Raw genomic sequence first — 14,400 nt, 5'->3', positions numbered from 1 at the left:
TGTGTCAGCAGTTCCTGCAAGATGAAGGCATTGAAGCTATGGACCGGCCCGCCCGTTCCCCAGACCTGAATCCGATTGAGCACATCTGGGACATCATGTCTCGCTCCATCCACCAACGTCACGTTGCACCACAGACTGTCCAGGAGTTGGCGGATGCTTTAGTCCAGGTCTGGGAGGAGATCCCTCAGGAGACCATCCACCACCTCATCAGGAGCATGCCCAGGCATTGTAGGGAGGTCATACAGGCACGTGGAGGCCACAGACAATACTGAGCCTCATTTTGACTTGTTTTAAGGACATTACATCAAAGTTGGATCAGCCTGTCGTGTGTTTATCCACTTTAATTTTGTGTGTGACTCCAAATCCAGGCCTCCATTGGTTAATAAATTTGATTTCCATTGATGATTTTTATGATTTTGTTGTCAGCACATTCAACTTTGTACAGAACAAAGTATTCAATGAGAATATTTCATTAATTCAGATCTAGGATGTGTTATTTGAGTGTTCCCTTTATTTTTTTTGAGCAGTGTATATAATGAAAGTCCCCCAGGAGCCGAGTCACTGGTGTCACCGCATAACTAAAAAATCTCTTATTTTGAAATGAGTTACAAAGTCACACCGATGACGTCGCCCGACCTCCTTTGACCTGTTTTCTGAGGATCTCTGAAGAAAAGCTCATGGTGGGTCCACTGAGTCTCTCAGTTCTCAGAGATCTTCTCATTCAGCTCATGATCTCGTACGAAGCTTTTAGCTGACGTCACCGGTGCGACCGACTTTACTCTGAGGTCCCTGTGAAAAACATAGAAACACAAATGGATTAAATTCCATATTTTCCATGATTGACACGCTGTCAATCCTGGAAAACATGGAATTTAATCAAATTAATTCATTTAATTGGTCGAGTGACATCATCGGCGTGACTTTGTAACTGATGTTCTGCAGCGGTTATTCTGTAAAACGCATTGACCCTCGAAAACATCTCCGGTGTGGCCTTCATTATGAGTAACACCGATGACGGTCAGTAACACCAGTGACCCCCCCCATGCAGAGAGATAAGCCATAGGCATTACTAGGTGGGATTCCCTTTTAATCCCTGCCTGTTTGCATGCCTTGGCGTGGAAGGCTGTGCTGGAGCGATACTCGCTATCTATCCATCTGTGACTCTTCTCCAAATAACTGCTGCGTTTTTCTTCTGGGCGTTTCCATCCAGCAGCAGCAGAGCTGAGCTGGGCAGAGCAGACCAGGCCTCTCAGCGCCTGTTTTGGGGCTGCAGGAAGCAGAGAGCGCGGAGAAAGTTGAGTGGGGGAGTTTCAGGACTTGGCTGGCTGAGGAGGAACCAGCTCATTCTTTCAGGCTGAGTCACGGCGCACAAACGAGCTGAGCAGAGCAGATCCGCACTGCGACGCATTAAACCCCCCCCCAGCAGCAGCAGCAGCAGCCCCCCCATCTGTCTCTCAGACGCCCAGACCGCGAGGGGAGGAACTCAGGGCTTCCTTACTGCACCGCTATCTGACTGCAGCGCGAGCTCCCTGCTGTGTTGTGAGCGTCGGGGGACATAAACAACTTCGCCACCATGGCAGAGAAGACCCCCGAGCCCGACAGGACCACCCCAGAGGGCTCAGAGGAGACTAAAGCGCCGGAGGAAGCTCCGGGCAGAGAGGAGACGGCGGTGAGGAGCAGGACAATCGACCCTATGGCGATCCTGTGGACTTTTGGGAAGTGCCTGACGGCGCTGCTGCCCGTCTACTTGGCTGGATACTACAGAGTGAGCACCAGCCTGGTGGTCTTCGGCCTCATGGTCTACTCGGGGTGGAAACACACCCGAGAAGCCAAGGAAGCTCGCCTGAAGGCCGCCATGCAGTCTCTGGGTGAGGATCAGGAGAGCTGCTCTGCAAGCGTGGCTCAGAGAGATCTTCCTGCTTGGGTAAGAGTCTGAGAGGGACCGGGCGATATATCGATATACCGCGATACAGTTTAAGCGATATGAGTGATCGATACTTGGCATGTGTCTATTAAATTTTATTAGTCTATTAGAGTCTATTAAAGACTTTTTTTAAACTCAGGACCTGGCAGCCAACTTAAGAGCAGTTTAAAATGCAATAAAAAAATCCTTTCTGCAAAACTGCGATAGCGTGTACGGTTCTCTTCTCTACCAGGTGTATAAGGATGCTTTCACACGCTCATTAAATTCCGTAGTGCTTCATTCAAGTTCCTCTAAAGTTATGATGGCAAAATATGTGATATCACGAAAATATCGTCATATCAAGTGCGCATATTTTAACAGCACGTACGGTTTAATGTAGGTTTGCTGTAGGGAATCTTCACTGAAAGCTCAAACACGCTTGGGAATCATGCGGTGAAGCTCACAAAGTGGTGGTTGCGTATCGTTTTTGCGCTGTACCGCCCTGTTGGACCCGATTTGAACTGGATTTCTGAGCTGGATCGTCACAAAGATACACAAACAGATATAGAAACAGGGACCCCAGAGGGTTAATAAGCCTCCAGCTCGTCTGTCCACGGCATAATGTCCCGTCGTTCCCCATCTACTCCTGACTGGTTTAGACGGATAGTGTGGAGTCGTTAAGCTCCGCTCAGCAAAGTATAAACACATGCGCAGCTGCTTTGAAGGCCTTCCCGTTAGTACTGGATGATATTGATCATATCAATATCACAGCGTTCTCCAAACGCTGGCATCAGGTAGTATTTAAATCTGCATTAATGTGAATTACTCCATGATTCCCGAATGCCGATATTCTTTGTTAGTCTCTTTTAGACTTTTCTTCTCTGGAAATTGCAGCAAATCGAGCTCTGGGCAGTGTTGTAAACGTTAACCAGACAATGCACATTTGCATTCTGAAGCTCCCAGTAAACGGCACACCCTGTAGTTAACTATCAGGTCCTGGTTGCCATCGGTAACGCACATAAAATAGAATTATAAAGCTGAAAACAAACCTTTTAGGAACCGAGACACCTGCATAATGCCGTAATAAGCCCCGTTATCTCACATAATATCACTAGAAATATTGCTAAATCTTAAACCGTACTGTGCAGCGCTGCATCTCATTTTTATGTACTTTTTAAAACGAATTTATATTAAATTATAACTTTGTTAATACACGTGAGCAGTGTGACACACCTCCGACCTCTTCTCTCTGCTTTGTCATCAAATATCAGTTGTGGTTTGCCTTAAAGAGTCTGTATCATGGAATTTTCCTTCTTCTTGAAATAAGTTTGGTGCGGTGTGTAAACATTAGTAAAGTTCTGACACACCGACTGCTCAGCAGACTGTAAATGGAAGCTAATCTGAAAAAATGTTTATTTAAATTTTTTTTGGTAATTTATTGCTTTTGTGACATCACAAAAACCAGTGCATTTACATATATGCAGATGTCCATCTATTCAGTCTGGCTCCGCCCATTCATGCTGAGCTCACAAGGGCTACTTTATAAAATGAGACGCAATGCATGGCAGCCAATCAGAACAGAGGTCATTTACATATCTCTGAAAACCTCTCCGTTTTTGAGTGTTTCAGTTTTTTACATAATTTGAAAACACCTGTTGGCCTTTACATTGTGTTTAAATTTCATAATGAGTGGATGTAGAGAAACGGCCAAAAATGACTTGGAAGTATTTCTGGTTCCATTGACTTCCATTGAAAGTGAAGTGTTTTTTTTGCTTCTCCTGTAAAGTCACGGTTTTGGAGATCCCAGGTTTTCTTCCGACAGCAGTGATATGTCAGTCTGTTTAATTCTAAGGGATGAAGAGAGCTTGGAAAGTGGTTATTAATTAACAATAAATTATGACTGTTTTTGATACATAAAATCACAAAATGTAGTAAGCGGACGTCGGGAAATAAATAAAGTGCCAAAAGGGTTCTTAAGTAAATGAAGTAGCCTCTGCCCACACAAGAGTCTCATTACTCCCTGAGGAAATCAGATGAAATATGCTCCCACAGAGGCTGGGGAGTTTTTTCTCAACAGATAGGAGAAACATGTCAGCTGTTTCTTCCATTTAAGGAGCATTGAAGTCTGTTTTGGGACGAGCTTCTTGTTTGTAACAACCACATCCTTTAACATTAGAGCAGAACTGGATGCATTACTGTCTTTATTGTCCCGCAGGTCAATTTCCCGGACGTGGAGAAGGTCGAATGGCTGAATAAGGTAGGCTTTGTCATCCCGTCCAGTTTCGTATAACAGTTGTTTACTGCCTACAGTAGTTTTTTGGTGGCCAAAACCTACTGTAGGCTCCGCCTCGAGCCCTCCCACAGTGGCAGAAGAAAGAAGCCCACCATGTGTCTCCTAACCACTCCCAGATCAGGAACCTTGACAGCTGCTGCTCTATCACATAGACAGTGAGGAACGCATGCAGTGCGGTGTACATGCTCCGACCAGACCTCAGAGCAGCTGACAATTAAATCTGTTACTGCCCTTCATGCCTGAAGCCTTTCTGCTGGGTTTGTGCAGTTTTCACAGAACCACACCCTTCTCCTCCAATATAGTACGCCATGAGATGAGAACTCTGCTGTTTTTCGCATAATTAAACGCTTCAGATGTAAACAGAGTCATGCAGAGTTGTTTGGTGTGAAACGCTCCGTTCTAGAGAGTCAGAACGGTTCACAGTGGTGGTGATTGGAACCAGACGTCCACCTCTAAAAGCTCCCTCGCAGAAAAGTACTACACTGTTAGAAATTATGGTACAAACAGTGTAAATGTCCCCTCAAAGGTTCTACAGTGGGTTTAAGGTCTGATTGTGAAGCTTAAATCAGTTTCTCCAGGTGAAAAGTTGGTATTTGTTCCTTTTCATAACCGAATGTTTTAAATCAGAGCAGTAGAATAAAAGCCTGGAGGCAAGGCGAGGCAGGGTGTCTGGAGTCAGTACAGCTTAGAACACATCATTTCAGTGGATTATGGTTCAGTTATGTTCCCTGACTGAAGGGACTGAGATGGAGCCTTGAGGGTTCCACCCCAGTGATGAGAGGGGAACTGACCCAGTGACAGTCTAGTACCTTTATTTCTGAGAGTGTATATGAAGTGGTTCTGAATCCGCTGCCTGATGCCATTATTTTACCATAGTTTGGAGAAGGTTTCGGCCTGCGGTGGAGGGATACATGTACAGCATTGTGAGGTAAAATAGTCCCCTAAGAAATTATTCCAGATTTTCCACTGTTTTCCCATCAGCAACATTCCACATAAACTCAGAAGACTCGTGGAGGTTCTCTGGTGGTTCTGGATGGTAAATAAAACGTCTATGTCTGTGCTGTAGTCATGGCGACGCCTGGTTCCCATCACCACCACTGTAAAGACATCTGAACATCTGAATTACAACAAACCGCTCTGAATCACTCTGATTACATCCCAGCAAGTATTTAATGCAGAGGTTTTTAATGTTTTTAAGCTGAGAACGGATCTCTTGTGACCTTCTAGATGCTGCATAGCTCTAACAAGGAAAAAAACGAACTCTAAACTACTTGAAATGCTGTGACGTTGAGGCCAAAAACACATTCTCTCCTGTAAAGCTGTGGGTTTTGTTGCAGCAGGAATGGAAAGTACTGAAGAAACTGTGCGGCCCCGCCCCAACCTTGCTAAAGCCTGGCTCTAGAGAAGGGGGTGTTCACGGTTCCTCACTGCTATTGGCCTCACCTCGTCTGACAGAGCTCTGTTCTGCGTAGCGGCTCTGCTTTTTGTTCTGTGTGTGTGTTTTAATCCTCGGGCTGCAGCTTCAGTGACGGGACAGTATCTCGTTCTGCTACAGAGAAACTCAAAGCCTGCTGCCATCAACCTTTCCATGATAACAGCAGAGGAAAACGGGAGGGACAGCAGGAACACAGAACCCTCCCCCACCCAGACAAACACATACCACTCATGTGTCGGAGCCAGAGTTAGTTTAAAGGGGCATTCCACCCATTTTTCAAATGACTGCATGCTCTGTTTCTGGCAGTAGTGCGACTTATTTCATGAAATATTAAATTAACATCTCAAACCAGTAACTTTCCTTTTGAAAAATATTGACATAATATTTTGAAATGCCTTAGTACCTCCGCATCTAATCCATCCGTGCCGTGAAACACCACATACACACTAGTGAACACACACACTAGAGGGCAGTGAGCGCACTTGACCGGAGCGGTGGGCAGCCCAATCCACAGCGCCCAGGGAGCATTTGGGGGTTAGGTGTCTTGCTCAAGGGCACTTCAGTCACATACTGTCGGCTCTGGAGGTGGAACCAGCCACCTTCTGGTCACAAGGCTGGTTCCCTAACTACCACCCCACAATTGCCCCGAAATCAAAAGTGGGATTCGAACCCACGCCTCCAGGGGAGACTGCAACCTGACCGCTGGTGACCTGAACGCACTGTGACAAAATATCAAGTTATTAAACTTCACGAAAGTGAGTAAATGCTTCAGAACACTCTTATAAATTATGGTCCTTCAAGGGTTCTTTAGTACAGAAAATGGTTCTATATAGAAACCATGAACATTTAAGGAACCCTTTGCATGATTAAAGGGCTGTTCACATGGCTAACGTGCTGTAGGTGGGTCATTATAGAACCTTTTTGAAAAGGGTTCTGTATAGCACCAAAAAAGGATTATTCTATTTTTATAATGTCAACAGAAGAAGCCTTTTGGTGCTTTATAGATTCATTGTCAAAACATTTCCATATAACCATATAAAGCCACATTCTGCATCAGTCTGGAGACCCGTTCACGATGCAAAGAACCGATTAATCACGCAATGGGTCCTTTGGATGTTTATGGTTCTATATAGAACCGTTTTGTTTACTAAAGAACCCCTGAAGGACCATCATTTTTAAGAGTGTATTGAACCGTTTACTTACTTCCCCATATGGGGCCACTAACTCGTGGGCTGGAGGTTAGGGAACCAGCCCTGTGACCTGAAGGTTGCTGGTTCAATCCCCTCGGCTGACAGTCCATGACTGAAGTGCCCTTGAGCAAGACACCTGACCCCCAATTGCTCCCTGGGCGCTGTGGATAGGGCTGCCCACTGCTCCGGGCAAGTGTGCTCACTGCCCCCTAGTGTGTGTGTTCACTAGTGTGCATGCATGTGGGTGTTTCACTGCACAGGTGGGTTAAATGCAGAGGTCTAATAAGGTTCACTAATTTCCCGCAGACACAGAGACAAATGGTTGTAAATTCTTTCGTGAAGTTTAATAACTCGATATTTTGTCACAGTCGATCAAAATCTGAACATTATTTTGAGTTACTTAGTCAATATTTCAAGATATTAAGTCAGTATTTGAAAGAAAATAAGTTACTGATTTGAGATGTTAATTTAATATTTCAAAAAGTCAATATTTTGACATGCTATTGCCAGAAACAGAAGCCTTGAAGACCTGTCTTTTTAAAGAGTGCATAATGAGACGTTATTGTGACATAATTAGTATTTGCTATGACATTATATCGAGAAAATAAGATATTTTGAGATATTAAGTCAATACTTTGAAGCACTGGTGTCTCTAGCTGGCTTCTAGTATTACTACTACAGCACAGTGTGTGAAATGTTTCTTGTATTCGTAGTTTTGTGGTGCATTGTGTAGTTTAAACCACATATAAAATTAAATATTGTAGTAAGAATATCTTTGTATCATGATATGGTAGTTTCCATATCGTCCACCCTTGAAACTGGCTGGAAATAACTGCCCACCCCTATAAAACTCACATAACCTTGCTAAGCTGTCCCTGCATTACTTTTTACGAGGCTGAAGTCAGTTTCTCGTTCTCCAGCTTCTCGTTCGAATTTTCCTGTTCCAAAGTCCATTTGTCTCAATTATCGATGTTCGTCTTAAATCTCTCTCTTTGCCGTTTCCTAGCTACTAGCTGGGCGAGACTGTTGTCAGTGTTGCTATGGTGACCAGCAGTCTGTGCTGATCTTCAGGGTTAAAGGGTGAATCAGCTGTTCTACATTAACTCCAGCGTTTAAGACCGTTTACTGTTAAACTGTGTTGAAGGATCAGCAGAGCTTTATTTTACTGTAAAGGAGGATTATTTTATTATTACCTACTGATCTGATTCAGCTGTGGAGCCACAACAGGGCAGCAAATGTGCGTCACTTCACAGTGAGAGTTTATCCCGTTCAACACGGCGGAGAAGAAACTGGTCTGCAGAGGAGACGAAGTTCATGCTCTGATCTTTAAAAGACGGCGGTGGGAAGGACGTCCGGTTTATGTGTCTCAGAGCACGACGTCTTCCTCTCGGCCTTCTTTAATAAGGACATGTGAAGGACGTTTTCCTGAGTCTGACGTCATTTTAAAGCAGTTAAAAACACAATCACTGCTCACTGCTGCCCATCTCACTCTGACTGGACCTCACGTGATGCTCGCTGTCATGGTAACGTTACGTTAAGCGGTTCTGCATGCATGCGTGTCATTTTGGATCAGATCACTAAAGAATCACTAAAGAAAACGAGTAGAATAGCTGTAACGTGCTGTGTGGACATCCATACCGCAGACCTTATTTCACCGTAACTGCATTTTATCGCAGATGACTGGCAGCCAGTGTCTCATGTGCTCCAAACAAGAGCAGTGAATCCACCTGAAGCCTTCCAGTTCACTCACCACAGCACTTCCATTTGTTTTATTAATAAAGGATATTGGAAGCAAATTCATTATGGATCATTACAGATACTTGGCTTTAAATCCACCGAGTCCGCAGTGAGAAAAAAGACATCCTGTATAGAAATAAAGATGCATCGATAATCGTTTTATAATCGCATCACAGCCTCTGAATCGTAATCGAATCGTGAGGTGCCGAGAGACTCCCACCCCAACCCCCCACCCTCAGAGCCCAGAGCCAACAGGCAGCTCCTAATCTGGCCACTCTGTTCTCAAACTGAGGCCTGTGTTCTAATAATAGACAGTCTGGAGCCGACCCTGAAATTATGATGTAACAAGAGGCCGTGCCTGCAACTTCTTTCTCACAAAGTGGCCTTTCTGTCTACGCGAGCCGCCCAAGGAACACGGTTTCACCCCCCTTCAGCCTCGCGAGTGTCTTCACCCTCTCGTCACAAGGCCTGAAACTGACTCAGAACGCTTTTTCCGAGTCTGACTGCAGCTCATCTCAGTGTCACGCGAAGAAGAGAAAGAGAAAAATCCCCGGGCTCAGGAACCCGCGCTTTTGTGGTCGTGCCATATCCGCGAACACTACAAACACCAGCACGTCGCTATAGTAACCAAGCAAACAGGCGCTGGCAGAGTGAAAGCAGCTGTGCTCTGCTGGCCAAGAGTGACAGAGTGGACGTTTGGATGTGGGTCAGAGGGCAGATATGCATGTTTATCTAGAGGAGCAGCTGCGCGGACAGTTAGCGTCTCTTACCTTCTGCCTTTTTAGCTTGTCCTGTGCATCATGGTGCCGTTACTTCCAGAGAATTAAAGTGATTCTTTCAAGAGGTCCATTATGTGCTCTTCACAAGAATGTGCCGGGATTCCACCCACGAATGTTTATAATAATAATATCTTGATTTTTATGCAACAGTCAGTTCCGGCTATGCGAGCTGATTGGTTGAGAGTCATCGTAACTGTGCTGTTATTTCACCATAACATCACAGGTTTTTCACAAACACTATCACTCCACTGAGATGCTGTTGCTAAGCAACGACTTTGGCGGCTGTAGGAGACGCTGAAGCCCTTTGAACAAACAGAAAACGGACACTGTTAAGATCACATCTGACCGACAGCCGATTTGGTCCGACTCTGAAGACGAGACGACACTAAATTCCCAAACTGTCGTCACCACTGAGCAGCTTTTCAGTCGTCAGCTGTGACAGAAGAACAGCTGAACAACCTGAATAAGCCAGAAATGAACCCAACACCATTCGCCAGACGTGAATGATCTTCAGAGTCGGACCGAATCAGACTGAGCCGTAAAACTGACCCAATAAAACACAGAAAAGCTGCTCAGTGGTGACGACAGTTTGGGAATTTAGTGTAAGGAGCTGGAGAACGAGCTGCCGGCTGAGCAGCGAGTGGGCGGAGCTCGTTACTCTGACGTAGCAACAAGCTGCTCGTTAAGGAGCTCTAATTAGGAGGAAGGAACTGAACATTAAAACATATTAAATGGCCAGTTTATTCATTTCTTACTGTATTTATTTAACTGCTGTATTAAAGCAGTAGAGACACTCCAGGAGTGAGTTATCACCAATAACATCACGGCTGTGATGATCTACAGCCACCAAATCACAGCCGGGATGGTATTTCACGATGACACAGTCCCTCTCGGGTTTCATTGCTTAAACAAAGCACTTTTCATACCGGTGGCAGCTCTGAGTGCTTTAGAGACTGGTGATAATGTTTAATGTTCAATGTTTATGATCAAGGAAGCTCTGAGTGTTAAATAAAAATCACATAAAGCAGATCAAATTAAACAGATAAATACATTTTGATTAACAGCTGAATTAAAGAGTTTGGTTTCCAGGTGTTTATTGAAAGTGCGCACTGAGCTTGACTGTCTAGTAAAAGCTGAATTGAGTTATTTAAAGCACGGGATAGCAGAAAGAGTCTCTCCGTATTTTTAGGTAGTTTATGTTATTAAATTATGTTAGGGTCAGAATCTGATTTAAGATGTAAGATGTGTAAACTGACCTATCAAAGATTCATGTAAACGGCAAATGTTGTTTAAATCGGCTGAATTTGCATAGAAGTTGGGGCTGCAATTAATATTTGATAAAACTTAAAATTCAACAGTAAAAATATTTAAAAACTTGAAAGAAATTTGAACATTTTTTACAAATTTTGCAGATAATTTTACTCATTTTACTCATCGTTTCAGTGCATCTGTTTTTATCAGACAGACGGGTTCTTCAGATTGATGGAGAATGTGCTGAACAGGGTTCTGTATAGCACCAAAAAGGGTTCTGCTATTTCATACAAGCTTGAAATCCTAACAATAGAAGAGCCCTTTTTGGTGCTATATGTTATGTTAAGTGATACTTTTTTGATCCCACAAACGGGGAAATTCCACCTCCATCCGTGAAGTGAAACACCACATACACACTAGTGAGCACACAAACACTAGGGGGCAGTGAGCACACTTGCCCGGAGCGGTGGGCAGCCCTATCCACGGCACCCGGGGAGCAGTTGGGGGTTAGGTGTCTTGCTCAAGGACACCTCAGTCATGTACTGTCGGCTCTGGGGATCGAACCGGCGACCTTCCGGGCACAGGGCCAGTTCACTAACCTCCAGCCCATGACTGCCCCACAAGGGGGCATTTTTAAAAAGGTTCTAAGTAGCACCATCTTCAGCATGTTCACCATCAGTCTGAAGAACCCTCTCACGATGCAAAGAACACTTTAATCATGCAAAGGGGTCTTTGAGTGTTTGTGGTTCAGTGTAGAACCATTTTGATCACTAAAGAACCCTTGAAGAACCATGTTTTTTTAACCATACGCTTTTTCTGTGCAAGATTTTTGACTGTTCTTTCAAAATAATCTGAAGCTCCCAGTAAATCAAAACACTGCAGGAAACCGTCAGGTTCTGGATACAAGAACCCAGAATGAAAAACGGGACCGGTGCTATTTTATGGCACAGTATCATTGCTATGATGCTCATTGAGGTGTTTTCTTTCTTCCTCACCTGTTTCTTCAGCTCCTCCACCCTCTCTGCAAAAAAGTTACGACACTGTCACTGGGGTGGAACCCTCAAGGGTTCATCACAGTACCTTTAGTCAGGGAACATAACTAAACCATAATCCACTGAAATGATCTGTTGTAAGCTGGACTGACTCCACACACCCTGCCTCGCCTCGCCTCCAGGCTTTTACTCTACTGCTCTGTTTTAAAACATTCGGTTATGAAAAGGAACAAATACCAACTTTTCACCTGGAGGAACTGATTTAAGCTTCACAATCAGCCCTTAAACCCACTGCTGGAGCTTTGAGGGAACATTTACACTGTTTGAACCTTGATGAACTAAAAATGTGCCTGAACAGAACCTTCATTTCTAACAGTGCACCCTCTTCCTCAGTAAAGGGCTCTACTCCTCCTCTAGGAGGTGGTACTCCAGTGGCCAGATGGTCAGGGTAGCCTGCATCCCCAGGTCATAATGCCCTCCACTAGCACCCTCAGTCAATCGCAGACCCTCCAACCGCCTCCTCCTTAGCTGGAGAGCAGGGATGGTCCGCAGGGGTCTCCAGCGGCCCAGCCTCAAACATTCAGAATATTTGTCGGAATATAAAAATATATAAATATAAAAGATGAAAAGGTGCAGTTTGTGGTTTCTCTGTTTAGCCTGATTCTTCTCTGAAGACGTTTCATCCGAGGCTGTTGGAAACAGCCTTTTTTGTCTGATGAACGAGAGCTGAGGGGAGTCTCCTCCCCCCCCCCCCCCCCCCCCTTAAGAACTGAAGCTGTTTTGTCTGATGTCTGAAGCCTGATACTGAGATCTGAGGATCCTAAAACAAACACCTTAACATACAGTCATCTTTCCATAGGCCTGATATCTGCCTGCAGCGTTTAACCAGCTCAGCTCAACAGCAGTCAGAACGTTCTCATCTGTTCTCATTAACACAGTAGTGGTATTAATATGCAATCATAAAATATTAATACTAACATCACCAAATGGGTTTAAAGGTTCAGTTAGGCTGTTGTTTGGAAATGCTAGTGTCTTGCTGTGGTTTGCATGAAATAAATCAGAGGACGGCCTTTAAGTGAAACGCAACAGCAATAAGAAGCTGCTCAGCATTAAAGATTTCTTGGAAACCTCACAGCATATTTCTCAGAAGGGTTTCTTAGAACATCTCGGTAACTTTTATGTTCTTGGTCCGTGCGTCAGTACATTATCAGTGGACATCGAGGAGAAAGTTTTATGAGCAGAAGCACAAAGACGGCCACGCTTCCCATTTATTGTAAATGTTAATTGAATTCAGGTGACAGGAGGAAAAAAACATTTCAATGCTAAATTCAATTCTGCGTAATCATGTTAGCTTGAGCCTTAGTCATTATTATGACTGCAATGGACTGGCCTTGTCCTCTGACTCTCTGTCTGTCTCTCTCTCTCTCTCTCTCTCTAACCCTCTCTCTCTCTAACCCTCTCTCTCTCTAACCCTCTCTCTCTCTAACCCTCTCTCTCTCTAACCCTCTCTCTCTCTCTAACCCTCTCTCTCTCTTTCTCTCTCTCTCTCTCTCTCTCTCTCTCTCTCTCTCTCTCTCTCTCTCTCTCTCTAACCCCCTCTCTCTCTAACTCTCTTTCTTTCTCTCTCTCTCTGTCTCTCTCTCTCTCTCTCTAACCCCCTCTTTCTCTTTCTCTCTCTCTCTCTCTCTCTCTCTCTCTCTCTCTCTCTCTCTCTCTCTCTCTCTCTCTCTCTCTCTCTCTCTCTCTAACCCCCCTCTCTCTCTCTCTCTCTCTCTCTCTCTCTCTCTCTCTCTCTCTCTCTCTCTCTCTCTCTCTCTCTCTCTCTCTCTCTCTAACCCCCCTCTCTCTCTCTCTCTCTCTCTCTCTCTCTCTCTAACCCCCCCCCCTCTCTCTCTCTCTCTCTAACCCCCCCCCTCTCTCTCTCTCTAACCCCCCTCTCTCTCTAACCCCCTCTCTCTCTTTCTCTCTCTCTGTCTCTCTCTCTCTCTCTCTAACCCCCTCTCTCTCTAACTCTCTTTCTTTCTCTCTCTCTCTGTCTCTCTCTCTCTCTCTCTCTCTCTCTCTCTCTCTAACCCCCTCTTTCTCTCTCTCTCTCTCTCTCTCTCTCTCTCTCTCTCTCTCTCTCTCTCTCTAACCCCCTCTTTCTCTCTCTCTCTCTCTCTCTCTCTCTCTCTAACCCCCTCTTTCTCTCTCTCTCTCTCTCTCTCTCTCTCTCTCTCTCTCTCTCTCTTTCTTTCTCTAGGTTATCCAACAGGCTTGGCCGTATATTGGTCAATATTTGGAGAAGCTGCTAACGGAAAGCATCGCTCCGTCCCTCAGGGCATCCAGCTCCCACCTGCAGACCCTCAGCTTCACCAAGGTTGACTTCGGGGACAAGGTCATACAGCGCAACCACACACACACACCCACCCACACACACACGCACACAACTGAATATGTTGAGTAGTGAGGAGATACTTTTGGATACTTTGCTTAAGTAAATCTTTTTTACAGATTAAGAATGGTGCACTATCTTGATGTCCTATCACTTTTAATGAGAACCTTATTCTACAGCTGTAAATACAAAATATTGTTATTGGGCAAAATAGTAAAAAAAAAAAAAAAAGGGTAGGGTGTCCCAGTTCTTGTTGAGATAGAGGGATAGGACAAAGTGTTACAGCTACGAGGCCCTCCAAACAGAGTGTTATGAGAAAAAACCCGTAGTATTCTCTTAATTTAATGTCGTTTCAGTGTATTTTGGTTGTCTTCTTCACAATAAGCATAAAAAAAAAATAATAATAAATAATTGCCCCCTCTTTGAAGGCGTATGATCCCTAAATG

At 44.6% G+C, this 14,400-nt stretch overlaps 1 protein-coding gene across 1 annotated transcript in view; it reads left to right on the top strand.

Moving 5' to 3' along the window:
• The first annotated feature begins 1,226 nt into the window (after nt 1-1,226).
• esyt1b (extended synaptotagmin-like protein 1b) overlaps nt 1,227-14,400 on the top strand; it is a 94,303-nt gene continuing 81,129 nt past the window's right edge. Inside the window, exons 1-3 of the mRNA XM_037534861.1 lie at nt 1,227-1,924; nt 4,119-4,160; nt 13,823-13,957. Coding sequence (XP_037390758.1) covers nt 1,574-1,924; nt 4,119-4,160; nt 13,823-13,957 — 528 coding nt within the window. The 5' untranslated portion in view covers nt 1,227-1,573. The remainder of the gene's footprint in view (nt 1,925-4,118; nt 4,161-13,822; nt 13,958-14,400) is intronic.

This window comes from Pygocentrus nattereri, chromosome 26 (assembly GCF_015220715.1).
Source record: "Pygocentrus nattereri isolate fPygNat1 chromosome 26, fPygNat1.pri, whole genome shotgun sequence".
Classification (NCBI taxonomy): Eukaryota; Metazoa; Chordata; class Actinopteri; order Characiformes; family Serrasalmidae; genus Pygocentrus; species Pygocentrus nattereri.
This window is presented reverse-complemented; position numbering and strand designations above follow the sequence as displayed.